The 25,192-nt window shown below is 45.2% G+C and overlaps 1 protein-coding gene across 3 annotated transcripts in view; it reads right to left on the reverse strand.

Annotated features, from left to right (window-relative positions):
• Positions 1 to 25,192, reverse strand: part of ATP11C (ATPase phospholipid transporting 11C) — a 1,508,462-nt gene that overhangs the window by 43,959 nt on the left and 1,439,311 nt on the right. For all 3 annotated transcript variants that reach the window (XM_069612799.1, XM_069612797.1, XM_069612798.1), the window contains exon 28: positions 11,866 to 12,019. In XM_069612799.1, coding sequence (XP_069468900.1) covers positions 11,866 to 12,019 — 154 coding nt within the window. The remainder of the gene's footprint in view (positions 1 to 11,865; positions 12,020 to 25,192) is intronic.

Below are 25,192 nucleotides of genomic sequence, written 5' to 3' on the forward strand. Positions count from 1 at the left end.
TCCGTCAGCTGTAGCAGATGCCGCTTTAAACTTTCCAGGCACAATTGCCTAGTCTCCAAAGACTTGACCATTGCGTTGGTTTGCGGTCTTAGTCAAGTTTATTGTTCCACTGCTCTTTCTCGTCACAGAAGTTAAGAGACTGTTTCTTGGATGACGTTGAGGAAGCTGAAACTGTTCCTCATTGGGAGTGATCACTATTACTCCCCGTCTCTTCCTCGTCCCAGTTGTTAGCATATTGTTCTTTTTGGGATGTTGGGGAGTATTAACAGTAGATATAGTAAGAGGTTGAGGGAGAGTGGTACAAATATGCCATTAGGGTAAGTGGAATAGAGGAAACCTCCTGAAAACGGAATGCGATTCCCTCCAACAATGTCATATCATCTCCCCGAGTGTCAACTCCCCCAGGTGGTCCTCCCTCATATAGGTGCTGCCAGGGTCAGGATCAGGTAGTCGCAGCCGTCCCTCAGGGAAAGGAGTGATGACCTCATCAGATTCATCACAGTCTGTGAGGGCATTTGGGAGTAGCAGTCCTTGCAGCGTTTAAACCCGGAACGGCTTAGGCCCCGACATCCTGACGCAATATCGAATTCTAAATTCAAAAACAAGTGTGTTCGGAGGTGTGTCGAGAACCAGCGGAAAAAAGGCACTGAGGAATGGGCGCATAGTGCATCCTTTTATAGTCTGGACCCAGATGACGACTTTATTTACTTCTGGTGGTGGGAAACCCACCAGCAGACCTTCCACGGCACTCCACGACTCTGGGCTCTCTCCGGCAGGAAAAAGTGGTCAGTGGTGACCGCAAGGATATCCTTTCAAATGTTCTTAGGCAGTTTGAAACTTTCGTAGCTCCGGGTGTCGAGCAGCACTATGCCAGGGTACCCCCCTCTTCTGGGCAGTAGACAGCAATGGCTTCCATCGGTCAGGAAACACACCTCGGGAGCCTGGACGACCCCAATGGACTTCCCTGGCTCGAGATGTCTGCCACTCCTCTTCTGGACTTCGAAGACCCCTTCTCAGGATGGCAGGCACATAGGACTGGCTCCCAGGATACTTTGATGAAGAGTACCAGTTTTGCTCGGGGAGAGGTCTCCTTTGCAGGTCCTCTCTGGATCAGTCCTTGGGAGACACAACAGCTTTTGGATTGTTGGAGAAATGCAGCAGCAGACTTCTCTTCCAGCTGAGCTTTAATCCTTGCTAAGCTTCGACTTTAGCTACTGAACAAATTGGTAAGTGACAGGTCCCCAGATATACACATCTGTCCCTCTTTCACTCTGGTTGAGCCAGGCTCATTCAGCCAATCACACGTCTTGAGTCTGATCTTTTTAAGTTTCGGAAACTCCTCAAGACCTTCCGTTTATCCTCTTCCTTCGCTCTCCCTCTACCCTGCTAACCTAGTTCTCTGCCCTTTCCCTCTCTCCCTCCCCTTCCTTACAGCTTGCCAACTTGCCGCCAGGTGTACCTCAGTGTCTTACTGGTCCCTGGCAACCCTGCCAGTCCTCTTTCGCACTTGCCCCAGGGCCCTACATCCCACCCACACTCACTGCACTAGATAATAAACCCTAGAGAGTGGCTCTCCCTGCACTTACCCCAGTCTCCACCGACCAGGTGCACTTGGAGCCCTCACGCCCTGTTAAATGACTGTGCACTTGCACGATCCACACACACCGTGCCAAAGATAGTCTGTCTGTCTGTTCTCCCTTGTCTTCACCCCTTAATTGCACTGATTAAAACTGCAGAATCATTGTCAGGCCTATTTGCTGTAACTCAAACTGTTAAATGTATTTTACGCACTTACTCTACCTGTGCAGAATATTATCGTATCAGTATTGCAAGGGCTCTGAGCGATTGTTTTTCTTTCCCTGTTCCCACTGAGCGCTTTGAATCACTTTCCTGTGTATAGGCACTTTATAAATAAACAATACCATACCACAGTGGGGCATTCATGCAGGCAGGCAGCCAATAAGGTTCACATGCATTCAGGCCATTCACTCCACCCAGACACCCATAACAAAAGATGTGGATTGAGTCAAGTACCCAGCCTTTCAGCACACTACACTGCATTCATGTCAGTTCCAGTCAGGGCTGACCTATTCATTGTGTCACACATACAGAAACCAGACACCCATAACAAAGAATGCAAGTTCGCTTCAGACTCCACAGGTCCCACAACACACAACACCTTGGAGGACTCCAGTCAGTCTGACAGTAGACAGCCCCAGGGCCATATATGGTATTTCCACCCAACAGCCAATCAGTTGGAAAGGGAACAACAGAGACAGATATGGTGTTTCCACCCACCAGCCATTCAGGAGGAAGGGACAGAGTCAGGGCTTCCCAGGACTTTGGGAAAAAAGGTAAAAGGCAATAGAAACCAAGAGGCCACAGGGGGCATCTTGCCTTCTGTCAGGAATCCACTGATTCCTATGGCAGGGCCGGGTATCCCAAAATGGAGGATAATGGAGGCTACTCAGAGCCACTGTCAAGTCAGCATGTAGCTGCCACCAACCCATACCCTGCTCTGTGGACTACACACAGGTGCCCAAAAACACACATAAGGGGTCCAAGGGTGTAACCCCACCCATGGGTGCCATAAGGGTATCCCATGGGTGATGTTCACCAAAAGATAAGAATGAAGAGCTGCACTGCCAGAGGTCCAGGTGGGACCCCAATGGCAGACAACATGGAGAAAACACACCGAAGTGGTAGAACAAGGACAGGAGGCCCTGTCCCTCCATAAGGCATTTCCAGCATAACACCCAGCCTTGTAGCTTTTCTTGCATTCTTCAGTCCTCCCACACTTCTTACTGCTTCATCTGCCCGTAGACTGCCCTGAACTCATTAACTTGTATCAGGCCTGCATTGCCCCAAAATCCGTAGCCTGGCTATGCTTCTTGGTGCATTTTGCCTAGTGCAAATGAGTAATAAACTCAAAAGCATAGCTAATCTCAACTTTTGTGAACCATTATAATACATGTGCTGGCAATCCAACAGAATTTGTCTTATTGAAGCCCAAACTCGGTACACGCAGAAGTAGTACATGGGTATACAATATTTTGTTAGTGACCTACTGATCACCAGCAAAAAAAAAAAAAGACACCAGTGTCAAGGGCGCGGGGTGTTGGCGTCCCACTGCTGCTCCTCTCTTCTGGCCCAGGAGGGCCTCCATTGGACTCACAAAGCCACAATCCCTTTTCCATATGGACTGCTGCACAGCCCCGCCAGGGTGAAGCCCACAGTGTCAAGGGCGCGGGGTCTTGGGGTCCCTCTGGTTGTTAGCGGCTCGGCATGTGCAGCCCCACCTGACAGATTTCCACTCTCCCGCCATGAGTTGCCCTGAAACCAGCTGAAGTCGTTGTAGGCTGCTGCCAGAACCACCGCCGGCTGGGTCCTGCTTCCTTGAGCCAGTTCTTTTGGGTGGAACCTAATGCAAAGGAATGGAGGTAACTTTCAATTTTTCTGGAGTCTTCCTTTGATGTGGTGCTTCAGTAACATACTTCCATACTTCCACATCTACCAGTACTTAACATGTCAGCACACTCTGCCTTTGCCCTGATGCATGCACAGGTACTTGCACAGGATCCCACACAGGATCTGGCAGAGGCATCTAGTTCCCTTCCGTTGTTTGGCCCCGACTTTGGCTCAGGTCACTGGCTTGAGATGAGGGCCAAACGGAAAATCTTCTCTATAAAGAGAAACAAACAAACTCTGATACTCAACCCAACCACGCTATCACCCCCAGGGGCTGCCGGTATAGCTGCCCCAAACCTGCATGACATTGCCAGTTCTTTTGGGAATGCACATCTATTGATTTCCAAAAATCAGCAATTCCTGGGCACACCTACTGTTTCAAGTAGTCCACTCTGCGGGAGGGGGGCAATCATCGATAGTGTCACAGCTTCTAGTGATTCCACTCCTTCCACAAAACCTCTCATGGCACTTGGCCATGTCTGACAGTTCCTGGACCAGGTCTGGTGCGCCATGAGGAAACCTGTCCAATTTCCCTCGCTCATCCGGCCCAACAACTGCACCAAGGGGTCCCGTTAGTATTCCAGGCATCATTGACACAGTGGAACCAATTTCAACCGGATATCATGGCTATGCTGGTTTCAAATACAAAGATCCCCAAACTGCTCCCTAATCTCTGAAGGGCAATGGGAGGGAAAGCACACCCAGAGTACATCCATATCCCTGCTGCCAAATGAACGGGAGGCCAAGCTGTTATCCCCAGAGACTGTCGATGCTATCATCTTCCCATCGCCCGGCCCACCTCCCATACCAAGTTCACCTGCAAATTGAGGGATCCAAGCAGCGTCCACGATGCCGCCCTTGTGGACAAGGGGCAAGGGAGCCAAAGGGGAAAAGAGAGTTGTCACAACTGTGGTTTAGTGCTGCTCTAATTAGTGTCACTAAAATAGCTCCTCCTCTCCTTTATGGAGGTATTTCAAAGGGAATCAATTGAGAAACCAGTGTCTATTTTGGGAGCATAGAACGGAGCACCGATAACATGTAAAGCCCCAAGCTCAGTAGGAGCATTGACCCATGGCCACTGCACCAAAGCCTGATACCTAAGTAAGGGGGGAGTGTGGACCCTGAGAAGTGCACATGCCCAAACCAATGGATACAGGTGCTAAGACTGGCAAGGAAATGGTCCAAGCTCTACAGGTAGTTAGAACCCCTGAGGTGATTGGGCCACCTGCGTAAGGAGCCGAGGGATTGGCTAAGGACCTGTTTAATCCACCACCTATACTGTCTGGGTCTTGCACTCACCGGACAATATTCCTACATGGTGTACCCAAATTGACTTCCTCACTGCGCGAACCATTTGAAGCGCTCCAGAACAAATGCTTACATTGGCTCTGCTCCGTGAGGGGTTGTCTCTTTGTAACCGAGGAGAACATTGTGGGCTGTACTAGGACACCTGAAAGGGGAAACGATGCGCTTGACTCTGTTCAACTAAAGCTCAGAGATCCCAAAGTGGCCAGGGACATACTGAGAACTACCAGGCCAATCAATCCCCCGCCAAACAGCACCATTGTACTAACCTCTTGCCCCTAGTGAAAAACATCTTTGGGGCCCATCTTGACAGGAGCAACTGCTGTCCGATTTGGATAGAGCCCAACGGACCTTTCTCGGCCACGGGCAACAAGGACCGCTGTGGGATCACCTAGAGAGAGTGGCCTCTGTCCTGCTTGATTCTCAAGCTCTTTTAGCTCCATACTATTATGTTGATTAATGTTGCCCTGAGCTTTGTTTTGTAATGCATACAATTGTTATGCAACTGTTATGGCGACCAGCCAAAAAAAAGTTGTATGATGAAAAATACTGCATACCATTACCTGCAGACCACTGAGGCTGAGCCCCGTCCCAAGCTGCACACAGAATGGAGGAGGGTGTCAGGCGGTGCGGGGTGGGGGGAATCAAGGATGGCTCTGGGGGGGGAAACCTAGCAAAATTTGCATTCCCCAATTGTTGATGGCTGCTCCAAATCAGCCTTAAAACAGCTGCCTTTTTTGGATGCAGCATTCATAGGGCGGGTTTTAGACAGAGCAGTCCATCATCAAGGTTTAAATATGGTTTAAAAATACAATCTTGGCTTAGAATACAATCTTGCAGCTACCGCTAAGCCCACCAACTTTCTCAACAGTTCAGAATTGATGAGGCAGGTACCAATAAGAAACATACCACAACAAGAAACGTTACCATGATTTGTAGCCAAAGAAGTAACTCAGTGCAGGGTATATCACTTATTGAACACAAATGAAAACACATACTGACAGATAACACAATTGCCTTAGGGATATTACACCTATGGGTAACAAACCCCCAGACATTGTAGATGAAAGCTGGACGTTGAGGCAGAATTATAAGGATTAATGGTAAGGAATAGACTTAAGTGCATTTTATGTGACAAAGGGAGGGCCCATGGAACTTGAAGTGCGCATGGGTGCATTATCTCCAGGGTTGTGAAAGAGCACAGCAACGACACACTTCTGAGGAAGTACCTTCCAGCAGTTCCAGGGTTAATTGAATTTCTTTAATGACTTTATTTTCCTTCCACGTAAGGTGAAATGATTGATTAAATAGAACGGGCTTAATACATAGGTGACAATAACAGTGAATTAGTCTCTGCAGTGAAAACAAACTATCATAAAGACCCCAATAGGACATGAAGAAAGTAAGAAATCAGGAGCAAAACTTTATGACTCATCTTGAGATGTCCAAATCTAAAGCAGCAGCAGAGTCTGTGCAAACGTATTCGTTGTCCGTCACACAGCAACCAGAAGGCAGCAGGCAATGGCTTATGTAACATCTTTCATCGATATTTAAAGTACAGAGTGACCCGACTCTCAGCACTCATTACAGTCCATTAGATTGTAATTCTAGCGCTAATTCACGTGCTGAATGTAGGAAGACCTGGCAAGGAGCACACAGAGAAAAAAAGAAAGAAAGTATAGGGAGCAACTAGTAAGAGAGAAAGGAACAAAAGAAATGAGTATGTGGAAAGTACCAATCTGAGGACAGAAAACAGATGCATAACACATAGAAACAGTCACGTTGAGTAAACTTTGAGGAAGAAAGAAGGAAGCAATCAAAGTCGTTATGGCACAGCTAGGACCCAATAACTCGCAACAAAAAACAAACTAACGCATGGAGGGTAAAAGAAACAGGATCCCAAAAGAAGAGCTTATGATACGGAGCAAAAGGAAGATTTGGGAACAGACAAAAAGCATATTGAATGATCTTTAACATATGTGACATTCAAGAAACAAATACTTTTTTTTTAAATTTCTTTTATTGATTTTATGCAAACAAAACAACAAAAACCAAACAAGCAGCATAATCATGATAGTTCCATTACACATCAAGTTATCTTAATCACTGCTCCCACTACCCCTCGCTCCCCCCGTGAGCCTATTTGTCAATCTCATTGAATGTTTGGCACATGCGGCCGGGTTTCGTTCTCTTCGGAGTCTGTTGGATCTGATGTTACTCCAAACAATTCTGCTATTAGCGTTTTCCAAGCCAACAGGGTGCCCGCCTCCCCTTCATCAGCCCGGCTACTCGCTTCTTGCCATGCCACCGTTTCAGCCTCCGCCCATTTCTGCAAGTCCTTCCACCATACATCCACCTTAGGTTTGTGGCATTTCTTCCACCCCATGGGTATCCTACGTTTCGCAAGCACATACGCCAGATTTCTCAGTTTCTCAATATGCTTGAGTTTCCGTGGCCTAGGGAACCCGCCCAGTAAGCAGGCCCAGGCCGAGTCTGTGAAAAGAGTAACTGCTTTATCAGCCAGTTTCTGCGCCAATTCTCCCCCTTCAAGAAACAAATACTTCCCGTTGTTGACATTGGCGATACAACAAATATATGAAATAGTTAAATATCAGAAGACATGGTTTCCATTCGTACTAATCACGAGTCAAGGTGGGCGATTAAACATTAAAATATTATGCCATTCTACATGGTCTACACTAATGAAGGGGGCCAGACACCATTTAGGGAACACCAATTTGCAAAAGCATTAGATTCCACTGAACTGTCTCACAGAAGAGATTGACAAATTGAAACTTCACCACACAAACTGGCATTCAGTATGTACTACTTGGGAATGCACAAGAAGTTGCCAAAGTGGTTACTGAACAAATCTCTCTAAAAGATTATCATTTCCACGTACAGTGCAAGACACTGCTTGATGCCTGCTGGAATGAGGGTGAGCAGCTTTTGGTTCCGGAAACAGTAAGTGATGCAAGAGTTAATGAACCAGGCAACTGACAAAGAATTCCTCAAGTCCACCTTAACTAATGACCCATTCTAAAATATAATCTTGTTATATCAATATTAAAGTGGAACCGAATCTTCATTTTCAATGCTTGACAGAGTCAAACGTTTAAATGCCTCGGAAGTACAATAAAAGATTTAATTAAAAAAATGGATGAGGCTTGAAGATTAACTTACTTCAGTAAAGTCGAGCACTGTAGGAAAATGGGCTTAAGGCCGACCAAAAGTGCCAAGTTGTCATGATACTGATGGGGCCAGAAACATTAAAAGTAGTGAGGATGGCAAAACAGGAAATTTAAAAAATAAAGCACTTTTATTGCTTTCAAAACAAGGGGGTTGATGACATTTTAAGAGATTTGATACACCAGATTATCATAAAACGATTTGGCTTAAAACATACAAACGTCAAATGTACCTGTGCCATATCGGCACAGGCATCAGACATCATAAAAGATACTGCACATCAAATAAGTTGCCTTGTACTTTCCAAGTCTGCTATTTGTTACCCATGAACGTACACTTAGGTATGCATACTTCTAATCTGCAAAACGTATCCCACAAAATGGCCAGTAGGGCCAAAGTCGGAGGCTAAATTCTTCTACATCTCTCTTGTGGCCAGTGGCAACTACTTCTGGTCCTTGGAATTGAAGCTTGACACCTCATGATATGGATGAAGCTACTTGTCCCTTTTCTTGCATCTACTGCAAGCATCTGCCTATAGGTCATCAGCAGTTCCCATAGAACTAAAGCAAGAGCTAATTAACTGAAAGATACTGAACAATACAGCCAAGTATGGCGAGCGTCAATGACCGAGACAAACCAATCACTTTCGTTCAACAATGAAAAGATTGATACAAATTGTGTATTTGAAATAAAGTATTTGAGTAGCTCAACGTAACTACAGATGAAATAAGGCCCACACATGATCATCGAGTAACAAACTTCCGAGAGGTAAGTGAAAACACTGGATCCTTCTTCCCTAGGGGGAGACCTTTCCCATGGGGCCAGGGCGGTGCATCCACAGTACAATAGTGCCCCTCGGGTGGTGCACCCAGGGAGGCTCACATGAGGGAGGAACCCCATTATGGAATTAGGGACGACTATATTCAGAGAATGGCGTACGCCCCCGCATTAGTACTCCTATAACCTACTCCAATGTTCAATCCTCCCCTACCTTCTTTTGATGAAGTCAATATCGGTTATAGTCAGGATAGTCAATCTAATATACTTGTTAAAGTTCAAACCCTAGAAAATGCAAAGTCTGTTACATCTGACTCTATGACATGTACTGAGAAAATGATGATCATGAGTCCAAGGGTCACTCTCGAAAAGCAGAAAGAGCATTCTAGTTTACCAACTAGTTTCTCAACACAGAAGTTTAAATGTCAGACAGCTGAGAGGCAAAGGAGCAAACTGGCGAGCTGTACCATAGCCAGCAGGACGAGAGTTAACTGGAGGGAAGCCGAGAGCAGAGGAAGAGGAGAACGCGAGCAAGGACTGAGAAGCCAGAACTGCTTGCGCTATTGTGGTCTGAAACCTCTGGGCATCCCGAGCACCGGCGAAGCACCCAGCGGAGAGGACGCACCACGGGGAAGAAGCAGACATCAGAGAAGCCCCTGCCGGGCATGACAAAGACCTGAACATGACGGGAGCCTCCAAAGAAGCTGCAGCTGCTCAGGAAACGCTGGCAACCTTCCAGTGGGAAGCAAACAAGTACGCAGGTTACCAGAGTTCTGCAGGAGGGTCGGGGGAGCAAACGGGTGAATGTAGAGGTCACATAAAGAGTGTCTGGGCCCTGGGATCCAAGTTTAAGTCTGGGGCACGCACACATTTTAAAGCCAGAAACAAAACCCAATCTAAACATTGTGAGTCTGGGACTCGCAACCACATGAGAAATTGAACCAAAACTGAAAACTGCGAGTCTGGGACCCGCACCCAAAAAGAGATCGCCTATGTTGGAACTGTGACTTGGCAGGAGAGTAAACCAAATAACTTATTGTTATGAGTCTGGGACTCGCACCCATAGAGGGGCAAGTCCATGAGAGGACAAAGGCTTGGCAGGAGAGTATACCAAGCGGAACTGAATGTTACAAGTCTGGTACCTGCACCCAAATGTGAGGTTTCATGAAAGGATAACTGCTTGGCAGGAGAGTGAACCAAGCCGTTACAGTCTGGGATTATGCAGTGCAACAAATCCTACACTTGCCAAAGGGCGTGTGCCAAGTTGGGGGGATACATAGGAGAAGCATAGGAGGATATTCTTGTGAACTGCCTGAGGGGCCCCCAAAATGAGAAGAACACGATCATAAGGAATCTAGGGGAAAGGAATACAACCCTAACCTTGGAGGCCTACAGTTTTGAATATTTCTTTATTTGTGCCACTTTTGCCCAAGAGACTGGGAACTTTTCTGTTGCTTGGGACCACAAAGAAAATGTTTACTTTAGGAAGAGATCATCCTTGCACAGTTGATTTAGGTTATTCGTGTTAGGGACAAAAGTAGGCAGTTTGTGACACAATACGGACAGACTTTATAATTTGGACACTCTGACAGTTCATTAGTTTTCTTAGAGGCAAAGAAACCCCTCTTAGTTTAAGGGACAGTGAGGCATTTCTCCAACCCCTTTTCATATAATAAAAGTATCTGATCACAAGCATGCCACCATTGTATCCAAGTCTTACTTCTGACCCCTCACAAAACAAATGTTATGAGTCAAGGGGCTGGAATAGTTGTTAATTTTGTTTTGGTCAATTCACATCACATTTTCTTTCCTTTTTATTTATAAGAACAGTGTATAGCAAAATAATTTGGAGATGTCCTTATGCACATTTGTATTGCAAAAATGATTTAATTTCAAATAGCTTGAGATTTTACTAGTTGATCGACTTATTTTATTTCAGTAAGTCAGCTTGTACCCCCCAATGGTTCTGAGCAGGACATGTACTGTATATACCTTTTTTCAGTAACTCTTTATTTGATTATACCACGTAAAATAATGACATAATTGTGTTATTCCATGGCAAAGGGTATAAACACATGTGACAAGGGAGAAAAAGAAAAGAAAACAGCAAAAAACAGAATCGAATTCAATCCATCTTGTAGCATTCCAAAAGCTGCAATGTCCCTCTTAATCTTAAGGTGTTGCAAGGCTGTCTATGTATTAGTTTTCCATGCATCGTTACCTCTCTCTGAGCTTAGGTAGTGACTTTGTGAAGATATGCTTTAAATGAAGACCATGTGTCTCTGGGATTAGAGCAGGTGTTTGCCAACTCTGCATATGTGCGCTCGCAATTGTTAGCCAATATAAATTCTTTGAACAATGTTTTGCTTGCGGACCAGCAGCTTTGACCATTCTGCTTAAAGATGCTCACAATGCGAGTGGGATTCCCAGCAGACATCTCAAAGGGTAAATTTGAATGTCTGTTCACGCAATGAGTGAAAGTTTAGCCGTCATCTCCCAGCAGCTCTGCACCAAAAGGCAGTGCCAGGTGGCGTCCATGAAGTCCACCCCGTCCCTTTTAAATCTTGGGCATGCACCTATGGCAGATGGATCATACTTTCTGATTTCTATTGGCGTGAAGTACAGCTTGTGTAGGAATTTAAAGTGTATTAATAAATATTTGGTGTTCATCGATTAACTGTATATACCACAAGTGATTGTTCTTTTAAGTATTTGATACAATATTTTTAAAGAATTGTAGTTGGCGAACACAGACATTTCCGAAGCATTCTTTTACTGTGCAGCCTTTCTTTTTTTGGATATCTGAATATGGGACCCTGTCAATGTTACAGGTATAAAATCCACTGCTTTAGCATTCCTCCAATGGGGCATGTCACAATGTCTAGGTCACTCCTAATTTTAGCATCAACATTTGCATGGGCTGGAATAGGAAGAGAGGCCTGCTCATGAAAGGGGTTGCTAATATCCAATGCATTTCTACTTAGCGGGTCATTCTATACAAGTTAATACTCAAAACCTTTTAAAATCAACATACAAGAAGAACAGTGATTTCAGCTTTGTTCCATCAGGAATGGATCACCTGCTATAGCTATATGTAAAGTGTGATGAATCATGTTGTCCACTTACCTTTTTATCTGGTTGTTTCAGATTATTTGAAATGATGAGAAGAATCTCTGGGTAGAGACTGACAAGTATTAGAAGAATTATCGTCAGCCAGACCGACACCGAAGTCAGCATGTGAGCAAATATAAAATACATTCGTTGCTGTCTGAGGAAAGGCCTAAGAAAAAAGAAATAATGTTTCAAGTACAGAGCAGAAGATACATTGAGATTAGCAATGCATCTTCATTAGCAATGCATTAAACAGTAACAACAAATCATCATTTACAGCTGTGAACATTGAGCACAGAGTCATTCAAATGAGTGCCCCAATGACAAGTGAATTAGGGAGGCTTGGACATTAGATACAATAATCTTCCCCTTCTGAGACTGAAATGGTATTAATATGTGCTCTAGGTGTTCTCCCAGTTTACTGCCTATATTGATAATTTTCTGAACTCTGTTTGTTGTGGGATCGTTAAACAAGCTACCACCAGTGGCCTTTTTTGGAAATCTTTTTAGTACACAAGTGAAAGCATAGTAAATATTTGGAGTAAAGGAGCAAGTAAGATGACACTGGCACCAAGCAGGGCAAAAACAAAAACACAATACATTCCATGAGGTTAGAGAGTAGACAGAGATGACAGCAGGCAGTGGGGCAAAGCCAAGTCAGTAAACCGGCATGGCAATGCAAGAACTATTGTCAATGCTGTCACACTCGTTACAGCATTCTTCCCAAATCTTCAGCCTGTCTCCATCAACCAGGTTCGTTCCCAAGGCATGTTTGAGCTATAGGTACAGAAATCTCCACAACCTAACATAATCCCCTCCCTCAAAGCTTGGAATGTGTTCAGTGTTCTGTTGGTAATGTCGCTCTGTTGGTAATGTCGCTTAACTACGGATAGTCCTGTTTCCACTTCTAGAATCCTGTCAGCAGAGTGACTTCCTTCAGAGCTGTACTTCCACCAAGTGCAGCATAGAATGTACACCTATTTTTCCATTCTTATTTAGATCTTCTCTCAGGAATCTCAGGAATTGTACCATCTTGTACAATATTACTCAGCTGAGATGATTTGAGGGTATGGAACTCTGTCCTTGCTCCAGTATGCATTGAGCTTACATCCTGTTACCTACTGCAACCAGGGCTAAGATGACAGGTTGAAGCCCCCTAGACACATTCTACACTAGCCCAGACTGTAGTGATGTGATTTGCCTACACATCAATGGGAGAACGAAAGAGCTGGGCCGTGTGGCTGCCTATTTGAACTGAAGGACGAAACGCTGACTCCCCTGCGAGATGCAATCTACAGCCTGTAGCTGCGAATATGTACAGGTCGGGGGAAAAAAGATAGCCTGGGTTACGACAGAGGTTGCTGTTGGCCACTGCTGGCTGGCTCTGTGCCAAACTGACGAATTGGAGTTCAGGGAGGCTGCAGGGGAGAATCTCTTTTTTTGCTGGTTGGCCTCATAGGGGCTGTGTAGCGGCATGATTACCGGGTGCGGAGGAGCCACTGATTGCTGAGGACTGCACCAGCGTCTTGCAGCTGAAGTGGCTTTGATGTGGCGGTGGACAGGAGCCGGTCTCTGGTGGTAGGTGGGAATGACAGTTGGTCTTGAGACACACATCGCTATTCGGCTCCAACCTCCTGAGACCTAGCCACTCAGCTGTGAGGTCCTACTCACACTTGGTGGTGACAAAATAGTGTTCACATAGCAGGAACCACATTATAGCTCTTTTACTTAATATGAATGACTGCTTACCTTCTATACCATCTGCTCTACTGGAGCTTGGTTCCCTGCTGCTGTGCCACACCCCTGGAAGGCTGGTGGCGAATGTGGCTGTGGTCAGCAGAGGTGGTTAGTGGTGTGTGAGGTGGGCCTGCGGTCAGGCACTTGTATAGACAATGGACAGCTGGCGACAGGAAGCATAAGCCACACAATGGTGAATGGACAGCAACAACCGAAACTGGATCAATACGATGGCAGTAGGGGTAGAACGAGTAAACAGACAAAGCAGATGTTGGAGGAAGAGATGTCCCTGATGAACGAACAATAACAATGGGAAAGATCTTGGAGGCTACACAGGAATCCAGATCTTCTCTAGAGAGCAAGGTACAGTCAGTGGGCACTGAGGTGTCACTGGTAATGACAGACCTCAAAAAAGTGAACAAGAGGATCACTGTAGTCGAACAGAAGATGGGTGATGTGGAAGACTCAGGGACAGTACTGCAGGTCAGGGTCAATACCCTCACTGCTGCCACGTAAGTCCCCAAGAGTAGGCCAGATGACGCAAAGAGTTGCTTTGAGCAGATGAAACTTGGGATTCATCGGGGTGGCGGAAGGCGAATAGGGATGCAGCATGGATCTATACTTGGTGAAGTTGATTGTGGACATGCCATGTGTTAAGAGTCTATCGAAATGGTGCACGACTGAGAGGGTGCACAGGGTACTGGGAAGGAGGTGCCCGGTTGGAGCTCCCCATGGACCATGATTGCAAATATCATTAACTTCTGGAACAGAGACACAGTTTTACAAGATGCCAGGATGTTCTGTGATGAATCCTACAGATTCCCAACTAATTCCCTGCCTAAAGTCTCCTCGCAGGTGGCCAGGGAAATTCAGACGCTCTCTGATCCTGACCTTGGGGGTGATGTTCTGAGGGAGGATCATCTCGGAGGAGAAAAGGCTCAGTGGAATGAGAGTATTCCGTGGGATGAGACACAGTATTTGTCTTCCTCTAGAGAGGATGTCTATGCAGTTCTAAAGTGATGGCTTGTTGTAAAAACCATCTTGCAGTATCACAAAATACATATGTAAACAGGTGTAAAAATACTAATGAATCCCTAGACCTTAGAGGAAATAAAAGCCCTTTTAAAACCTGAGAGACTTGTAAAACTCAAGACTTCTGTTACAACCAAAGGTACAGTCAAAGGGAATTCATAGATAATAACCAAAAAGAATTGCCTTTTCCTTTTCAATCATGTTTAGTAACTAATCTCCATGATATTCCTTTAAAAAGATGTTATAAAGAACAAATTGAAATGTAGAAGTGAAAATAAATTAAGAAAACCTAACTGTCATTAGAGACTTAAAGTTCCATAATCCTCTAAGTACTGGGGCAAGAAAGATGACTAAAGCGGTGCAGGAGTGGTCAGTTCACTGATGCAAATTACCCACACCTGAGGGAGACTGAGAGGCTTAAGAGGCCCGCTCAGATGCAGGTCATTGGTAGTGGGAGAGAAGGAGAAAGCAGCAGCAGGAAAGCAGAAGCAGCCTGGCTTATGTAGACAGTTCAAACTGCTGGAGGACAGAGAAGACACCGGGACCATTGCTTGGCAGAGAGCAACTGTCATCCTGAGAGGGTCTGTGCCTCTCAAATCTTGAATTGCAGATGTCATGCAGCAGGAAGCGTTCAAGGGGGGGACTTGCCCTCTGGCACCTAATCTGCATAGGCTGTGCAGTGGGAAACGAAGACAAGAGATGTTTCCCTTTCCGGATGCAGTCTCAGGTGGCTGGCGGGCACCTGAGGTCCTTGAGGGTTCTGGTGGCTGCATGCGCCAGATAACCTCAAATGAAGGCTCCACTATCAGGTGGCGGGGGCTAACTAAAAGAAGAGGTTTCCCACATTGCGAGAAGCCAAAAGAAGAAAAATCATGCAAGCAGCGAGAGGAAGAGAAGGGCACATCTTACCCGGTGAGTTCACAGCCTGTGTGTGACCCTGGAAAGCTCCTTCCCCACTCGTGTATGCAAGGTAATTGTTTGGCGAGTAAGAGATACCCGCATGTGACTGAAAGTGACTGGAAAAGCACGTATGAAACTCGCGCTACCAAAACAAAGCAAAAGCAGCACTCGCCAGCACAAGAAATTTTGAATACTCAAGTCATAAAAAGCAGTGAAACCACATAATTTTTTTTTTTATTGATTATAGTTTCATACAAAACTTTTTTTTACAAAAGAAAGAGGAATACTTCCTCTCATTACATCATAACAACTTATCATCAATACATTTCGTGTCTGTGGATCTCTTGGACTTCTACCAAAAATAGCAGCTTTGCCACGGAACAGTTCGCAACTCGTTCTTTCAGATCCTATAAGTTTGTCCAAATAGTTAATAATTGCACATATTAACACGTAGGGCCTCATCATGAGTCTGGCGGCAACCCTTAAATGCGGCAGTAGCGCTATTACCGCTGCATTTAAGGGTCCGCCAGATCATGGCCCTGGCGGATTTCCCCCCAGCTCTGAGCTCGGGGAAATCCGCTGCAAATTTGCCGATTTCCGGCGCTATTCCCGCCGGCGGGAAATCCGCCAGCGGTAAAAGGGGGAATTTTCCCCATTGGTCCCAATGGGGAATGAGGAATTCCCAAATGGGCCCGATGGGGAATGGGCACTAACCGTTCCGCCAAACCCGTGATCCGGCGCTAATAGCGCTGGCGTTAATAGCCCTACCGCCAAACCCCCCGGCGCTAATAGCGCCGGCGTTACCGCCCAACTCGTGATGAGGCCCATAGTTGCGTCCAGCGATTAATGAATTCCAACAATCTTCACTATCGATATTATGTGAGACAGAGGACCCCAATGCAGTGGTTCGTTCCAAGGTTAGTTCCGGACAAGTGTCGAAGTGATTCTACATGTTTATCGCAAAATCGGCAGACGTTATTTAGAGTATTAGTATCATGTCTGAGGAACAACATTTCTTTAGTTGGTAGCACATTAAGCCTCATCCGAAGGAACATATTTCGATGGTACCTGGATGGAAAGAATTGAAGATTCTTCAGAACCTGGTTTTCTGCGTGCATGTCAGACTTGAATTAGACTTGATTTCAGCGTCCAACGTTTGTCAATAGTATTGCATCAGTCATGACTGCTCACTTTATTATTTTTTGACTGCACAGGGGTTGTGTTAGGGAGAATTCTCATCTAAATCTAATTTCCCTTACCTATACAGTCCCCCAGCAGCTTTGCTGGATTTGAAGGGTTTGTTCTCCTGCTAAGAGTGAGACTCTTTTTCCCACTCTTAGGCAGATTGCTGATGTATGGTTTAGGCTATTTTTGTGCTTATGGTCTATGGTGTTTTTCTCACCCTCATAGGAATCATCTTTTTACATGTGTGTTACACAGCACCCTCAGTGCAGTAACACAGGGTTGTCACAGTGACTCCCAATCATAGACTCCATACACTGGGACTGACTACTGTCTCCCAGGTAATGTTAAGTCCCCATTGACTTTACTAGTCAATAGTGATGAACAAAACCAGTACAACCCTCTTACTATGGAAGTACTGGAAAGGGTTAATAGTTTTTCCCTGGTGTTCATTTTCGAGAGGGTACCGTCCAGTCCCTCTCTCTAAAGTTTCTGGCTGGTGGCAGTGGTTACTACCGTAAACATTCGACCGCAAATATTTTCCTATGGGATTTTCCCATTGTTCGAGGCTACCACTTTTACTGACAGCCTCTAACATACCACCGGTTTATTTTATTGTTAACTTTACTCCGGTAGGTTTTTATTGCCATATCTTTGATAATATTTCTTTCTCGTGTCTCTGAAATCCTAACCCAGGTCGGGGATACTTTGTTCGTCCTTTTGGCGGGCTTCTGCACAGAAGCCCTCCTCTCGGCGCCACTGAGTCTGGGGTAGACAGGATGTGTGGGAGGGGGGATATGCACCCTGGACAGGGTTGCCTAAGCAACCCAAGTCGCATTCTGCCCTGATAGGCTAGGGGGTTATCCCACCAGGATAACCACCCCGCTGTGTGAGTGACAGCAAGGCTGTATGAATGGGGGGTTTTCTGCATAAAAGCAGGGCTCTGAGGACTGGAGGACAAGACGTCGCCACTGGAACTAAGAAACCCAAAGCTGAAGACATTTGCAACTACTGAACCACCGGTGAAGCCCTGCTGCAGATCCTCACCACCTTTCTCCAACGACTCAAGAAGATCTTCACCTGCAAGAGTCTTCTTCCCTTGAGCTGGTGGGGCCAACCAGTTCGCCAATCGCCTTCCAGGACCTGCCTTGGTCGAATCACCAGTGCCAAGCACTCGGAGACAGGATCGCCAGGCACCCGTCCACCACGACCGCGATTTAAAGGAACATACCTTTTATTCTGTTTTGGCATCACTGCGGCTGGCTTCATCCCTGGGCAGTGCAGTAACGAGAGTCTCTCTTCGTCTGCTGGATCTCCCGAAATGCAGGAACTGCCAGGAACTACCGCCACCACAGGAGCCTCTTCCACTTTTAAGGTACATTGTTCCGCCAGGCCTCCTGTTTCGTTGGGTACTGCTAAAGGTGTTTTAAATCCTTTACTCACCTTCTGGGTTGGCCGCCCCTATCGTCTAACATTATCTTTTTACAATCTGCAACCGCCTTTTCAATTCGTTAAACAAAGACTTGATTGCAGCTACTAGAACAGTTTGATCCTGGGCCCATTGCCTGTACCACTGACTCTGGCACAGGCCTATTGACTCTGGCTAAATCCGTTACGACTGCCTTCTCTAGATTGCTTTTCATTAAGAAATGTGTTGGTGCACCTAAAACTCTTATAACCCCTTTCCTTCCCTCTTAAGTATTGTTGAAGTGCCATTTTGCTCGGTTTTCACCTAAGTATTGCTTATGCTAAAGAACTGCCTTGCCTAACTTGTTCACAATCCACTTGGGAAGTGTTGCTGGTGTGTTTTAGAGTCTAAACCTATATAACGTGTCCTTTATCTTCCTTTTGAGAAATTGTTAGAGTGCCATTTCTGCTTGGTTTACACTGTGCCATTTTGCTCAATTTTCACTCTTGCTCAAACTTGTCTACAATTTAAATAGGGAGTTGTGTATACTTTTCTTGACTGTTTTAACTTGCTTTAATGATAGTGATTTGTGTGCTGATTTAAGAGTGTGTAAAATATATATATATATATATATATATATATATATATATATATATATTCTTTTTGATACAAAGCTTTGGTCAGTGTTTCCTTGTTGCATAGTATTGTAGTCCTATTGTGTAAACCCTGAATACTGCTCATCTCCCTCTTGAGATAGGTCTGACTGCTCAGCCACAGCTACCAACTAAATCTGTGTGGTACAGACTGATACCAAAGGGGATTTATTGCATATACCTGTAGTCCTAATCTTCTGTAGTGCTCCCTAAGGGAACTGCATAGGATTCTGCCTAACAGGTTGTTACACAAATGTTCTGTTGATGCACCAACATGGTTGAGGTTTGTTAACACGACTTCAGACCAAATCTGGAGTAGGCCATTGTAAGATCTAGTCGGGATTTCTTTCAATATGTTATAAGATGCTATTGATCCAGGTAATATCAGTTTCCTGAAAAGTGAAAAGGATTTCCATAGGATCGATGCGCTCAAGGATTGAAGACCAAGTTCGAATCGAATTGCATTTATGGAAACACATTTTGGAAGTCTTAGAACCTTTCACCAGAATTGTGCTTCCACCTTACCCCAAATTCTGGGTTCGATGTTAAATCCGGCCTCGCTGCCAAAAGTGATCGCAACCACCTTTTGTCGATAGAACAAAATGACTGGCATCCTGGTGAATTTGCCAAATTCTCAATGTAATTTTGCACCCTGTAGTGCAAATGTTTTCATCCTTACTTTGAGGTCTTCGGTCCAATTCCATTCTCTGATGTATTTATTAAAGATGACACCAAGATACCTGATGTTATCCGTTCTGGCTAGCAGTTACTGATCGATTGACCACCTGAAGTGTTTGTTTTTGGTGTCATGTTGAGGACCCAGGGCTATAATCTTGGACTTATCCGTGTTTATTTCCATAACAAGTGAGGATAGGTACATGCTCAGGCTTGTTAAAAGTCTCTGAAGATTGATGGGGGTAGAATCGATCAACACTACGTCATCGGCATATGTAGCCCAATTAATTGGATGTCCATTTAATCTTGGTGGAAAGGCTTTGGCTTCTTTCAAGGCGTCTTGCATATCAGATAAGTATAGTTTGAAAATCAGGGCTGCCAACGGGCAATCTTGCTTGAATCCCCTTTCCATCTTAATCTTGTCAGAGAGATCCCTGTTCGCATTAAAGCGGACACAAACTGATGTATTAGTGTGCAGCTGTATTAGCATCTGTAACAAGTTGGGTGGACATTGTGCTCTTGACAATTTGTCCCTCATGAGATCTCGATCAATCCTGTCAAAAGCTTGTCGTAAACCGACAAATGAGAAGAAAATTGCTTTGTGACTTCTCAGGGACTCCAGCTTCAAAAGGTTTAAGATGGCAAGATTCAGTTCGACGCCGACCCCCTTTGTGAATCCCGTTTATCTTTCGTTTATAAGGTCGGCGTCGGCTGCCCATCCTGCCAATCTTAACTGTAGAAAAGAAGCGAAGATTTTTCCGACCACGTCCAACAAGGAATTCGGACGGTTTGGCTGGGTTAGATCGATTGAAGCTTGCCCATTGTGTTTTTTTTTCCCATGGTTAAGTTTGACAAGCCATCCGGGCCTGCGGCCACAGAATTTTTGAGTTTTCCAATTGCAATTGCTATGTAATCTTTACTTACTTTAAGCGTCCATTTAATCTCAGGATTAATCCATTGCTTCTCCGCATGTTTGTAAGGAAACGTAAAGACGGTTGAGAAATGCTTTATCCAGTCTGCGTGACTTACGCCCACAATCAGACTGCCGATCTGATTCTGAGATCCTTCGTTTATTATGTCCCACGTTTCACGGCTCTTTCTTTGACAAATGAGCTTTAATATGGACTCTGCATGCTCTTGCTCCTGAGTACATCTATACGAACAGACCCAGTTACGATAGGTTTGACGCAAAGTCTTACAGCTTCATGCACATCCATGTTTGTGTTGGAATTTTTCAGCTTTTTCAGGTCTTCCCGTAACAGTCTTTTCTTCTCTGCCATCGTTTTGCTAAATGGATGTTTGTGTTTAACATTAGCGTGTCGACAGCCTATTTTAACTTCAATAAATTGGGTCAAGAGAGGGGAGAGGGACATACTCGACCTGAGGGCTTTCTTGGATAAGACCCAATTCCAATGATTCTGTGAGCTTTGCGATCTCCACGGGTCTCAAGCGTAAGCGATTGAGACCTTGATTTATCTCTACTTGATCTTTGTAGTTGTCAATTGGAGGGCTTTCCTGTACTGACCACCTAAGGTTAACTGCGTCATGATCACTATTGCGCATTTTGAGAACCTTCAGGGTCTTGATCTTAACAGTAAAGTCTAAGGAAGACCAAATATAATCAATTGTTTTATGGGTCTGATTCCTGTGCCAAGTAGCCTTTGCGGAAATATCTCTGCTAACTTGGCCATTCAACATCACACAGTTTCTTTCGGTCAGTTGTGCCCACCAAATAGTACTGCGTGTAATATGTGAGTTATCTTGGATCTTCATCACTTGCCCATTGGAGTTAATCCAAGAATGATTCAAGTCTCCACATAGGATGATAGAATATTTCTGGAAATCCAACATGAATTTGTCTATCATCCCTGTGATTGATGAAATAAAGTTTTGAACCCCTATTTTTGCTGGGTTCCAGTACACATTTATTAAAAGAAGGAATTCAGGTGAGCCATCATCGTCATCTACAATCTCTATGATTGTTCCCTGCACAAAGATGTTTGGATGCATTATTCTGCCTATTCGCCATCCTGGATGTTTTTTTACCAAGGTTAAGAGGCCCGAGAATGGACTACCAGTGGTAGTTTTATGGGCTGGATTTAATATCACAGAATATCAAATCGCAATTGGGTTTTGTCCTCATCCACGTCTCTCCTGCAGACAAATCAAATTGTGGTTTCCACTTGTCAGTCCATTATCCTGAAATAGATGAAGAAAGCCTCTGGTGTTCCGTGAAACCACATAATACAAAAGCCAACAGACTGTAATGTTATAAATGCAAGCCTAGAGAACACTCACAGCATTGCCCAAGCCAAGAGGTAGCTAAAACAAGGCAGTAACAAAATAACAGATATTGCCAACCTCGGCAAGGGGCCACTGAAAGATTCATAAACAGTGGCAATTGTTGCTCATACGTTACACAACCTGTGGTGAAAATTGGTATGAACTCACATTATCCAAGTCAAAGGAAGATGATAAAAATACAATTTGCATACGCGTCAATGGTTACTTGTGTAATGGGGTAAGAAGAGGGTCTTAAAGACTGCCCTTCTGGGAGAGACAGCGATCTAGAGGGAGAGGAGCATTATTGTGAGAAGAGTGCCAGAGAGCACTAAAATACATCTTGTTTTCCCTGAAGAGTTGTTGAAAGCTTTCAAGCTGCAATATGCTGAACAAATATGAAGTTGTGGTGAAACATTTGTCAAATGATATTTAACGCCAAAAGAACTTGTGGTTGTGAATTGCTGTTTGGGCAGGAGAGTATACCTGAACTGAAAACTGCTGAAGGAGTTGGCCTGACATGGGATAAAACCAGGTGGAAGTTGAAGAAGTGTTTAAAAGGGCTATTGGTGAATGCAATTTATGTTGAAGGTGATACTAACATGTGTGGCAAAAATCATCCTGACCAAGACAATTATTGTTGCTATTGATGAACTGAAAAAATGTTCAAGGAAGGGAAAGAACCTTCTATTTTCTGAGTTGGGACTTTCTGTTGACAAGATGAAGTTATGCCAAGTGGAGTTGGAACTTTTTGTTGACAAATTGGAATTACATCATACTGAGTTGGTACTTCATAATAGACGAGTTGAAGTGGAAAAAAACTATGTTTGAACATTATTGCAAAGCAGGATTTCCTTGTTTTCTTTTCTTGAACTGTGAAAGACAATCATGTTTGAATTTGGGGAAGGGGAATTCACCCAAGTTGCAAAGAGACTGTGGTGACATTACTAAGTCGATCATTATCGTTTGTTGAGAATTGCTATACATTTCCTTGTTTATTTGTTGTATGTATAAGTGTAAGGGACCAATACCATTTGTTACAGTGTTTCCTTTTATTTTAAGCAGGGAATTCCTAGTCAGGGTAGGGATAGTGAGGCGTTCATCCAACCGTATCTTATAATAAAAAGACATTGGTTGATAAATCAACACAAAGTTGTCCACCTCACATTTCTGACCCCTCACAGTGCTCTGCATATATGGCGGACGGCTCTAAATTTTGGATCTTTCCAGATTTCACAGAAGAGGTGCAAAGGCTGCCCAAATCAAATGAGGCTGTGAAGAGGAAGCTGAGAATATGAAATTCTAAATATATGATATTCTATCTAGCCAAACTTTTTCTTCAACACACCGCATGAAGCATGGAACTGGCTGGATGATAAAGCACCAAGGGGCACCGAGATGAGTTAGTCAAATAGGAGTTTTTACAAACTGCTGTAAGGGTTGTGTTGAATCCTGCAGAGTCATCACTGATCCCCAGCCTAAAGTCTCCTCCCATGTGGCCAGGGGAAGGCAGCCGCTACCTGATCCTGACCCTGGGTGTGGTATTCAGAGGGTGGATCACATGGGAGGAGATGGTGGTCAGGGGAGAGTGGTGACTCCACATGAGAGACACAGTATTCTTCCCTTTTCTGCGAGGAAGAAACCGTAATTGCAGAGTTTTTAACTTTATGTTATCATTATTCAGGACTGTTTAAATATCAAACTCTGAAAACTACTTTAGTCAACCAAAATCATATAATACGTTTTGATGTAAGACAAGCCTAGAACATATCTAAAATCTAATGATTATGGTGATTGTTGTCTGCATAAAACTGTCCAACAATGTAACTTGAAATCATATAGAACTTCCTAGGACTCCAAGTCCCAAATAGCCTCAAGTGCTGAGATGAGGAAGAGTAGCAAGGAGTCAATGTGGAGGGAATGTGACATCAACTATAATGTGCAGTCTAGTTGTCAGGATCCAAGTCAGCTGCACAGGATATTTCAACCCAGAGATCAGCTGAAATATCGAAGAAGGAGAGAGAAGGAAGGCTGTATGATCTCCCAGTTGCCAACCGACAAGGAAGGCAAGGAAGCCCTTGCTAGGGATCGGAAGATGGTTCAGCCCCTGTGAGTGTAGCTGCAGCAGGTCCGAGAACCACAGCCCCGTCGGTCAGTGTGGGCTGTCAGGATGAGGCTGCAGCCCACCTAGGCACGACATTTGTGGACGGTCCGCTGTAGCAATGGAGGAGGAGGAAATGCATAACACCTGCAGCCATGCCAACAGATCTGGACCGCGTCTTACAGAGATCCCTGGCCCGACCCGCCCATGAAACAAAGAATTCAGAGCAGATGTGAATAACTCCAGATCCGGAAACCCATATTCCTGGAAGAGGGGCAAGAAGCAGTTGATGTGTAACTCCCATTCGTAGGTGTTGAATCTCAGGTGGCTGAGCTTGTCTGTTTCCGCATTGTTGTCCCCCGAGAGATGGATGGAGGAGATCCATATCCCCCTGACAGGCCCCTCTCCCAGATGGAAACCGCCTCCAGGCATAGGAGGGGGGAGCGGGTCCCACCCTGCTTGATCAAGTAGAACATAGTGGAATTGTCAGTCCTGATCAGAACCGCCTTTCCTCCGATGAACGTTAAGAAAGCCTTGAGAGCCAGGCCCACTGCACTGATCTCCTGCAGATTGATATGCAGAAGGCTGTTCGCCCTGGCCTATGCGCTGTGGATACAATAGCCATCCAGGGCAGCCACCCAGCCTGTGGGGGAGGAATCCGTCGTCACCAACAGAGTAGGTTCTGGCTGAGTGGAGGGGGCTCCCAATGCCACATTGCTTTCCATAAGATACCAGTGAAGATCCGGATGCAAGGACAGAGGAATATGAAGCCTGTCCGACTGCGCTCCCGTTTCCTGGTCGCAGTTGGCCACCAGATGGAGCTAGAGACGTCTCATCCTGAGACGGCGTGTGGTACTTTGAGCACGCAGGATGCCATCAGGCCCAGAATGTGCTGGAACCACCATGCCAAGGTGGTTGTGCTGGCCAGAAAGTGATGGATTGCCCTCCGGAGGGACAGCAGCCTTTCGCTCAAGGAGAACACCCTCTGAACAGCTGTGTCCCATTGAACTCTGACGAACACTAAGTCCCAAGAAGGGGTCATTTGTGACTTCCGCTGGTTGAGAGAAAACCCCAGCTAGTGAAGGACATCTGCTAGCCACTGGCAGGAGTGGACCGACTCCATCAGGCGAGCTGGACTGTACCAACCAATCGTCCAGATAGAGGTATAGATGGTGGTCCTCCAAAAGAAGGAGGGCCGCCACCACATTCATGAGCTTTGTGAACACACGAGGGGCCGAACTGAGGCCGAACGGCAGTACCCTGTATTGAAAGTGGTGTGACAATCGTGAAAGGCAGAAACCTCTGGTGCGGTTGGTAGATGGGGACGTAAAGATACACATCTTTGAGGTCTAGGGAACACATCCAGTCTCCTGC

The sequence above is a fragment of the Ambystoma mexicanum genome, chromosome 5p (assembly GCF_040938575.1).
Source record: "Ambystoma mexicanum isolate Mex_15411 chromosome 5p, UKY_AmexF1_1, whole genome shotgun sequence".
Lineage (NCBI taxonomy): Eukaryota > Metazoa > Chordata > Amphibia > Caudata > Ambystomatidae > Ambystoma > Ambystoma mexicanum.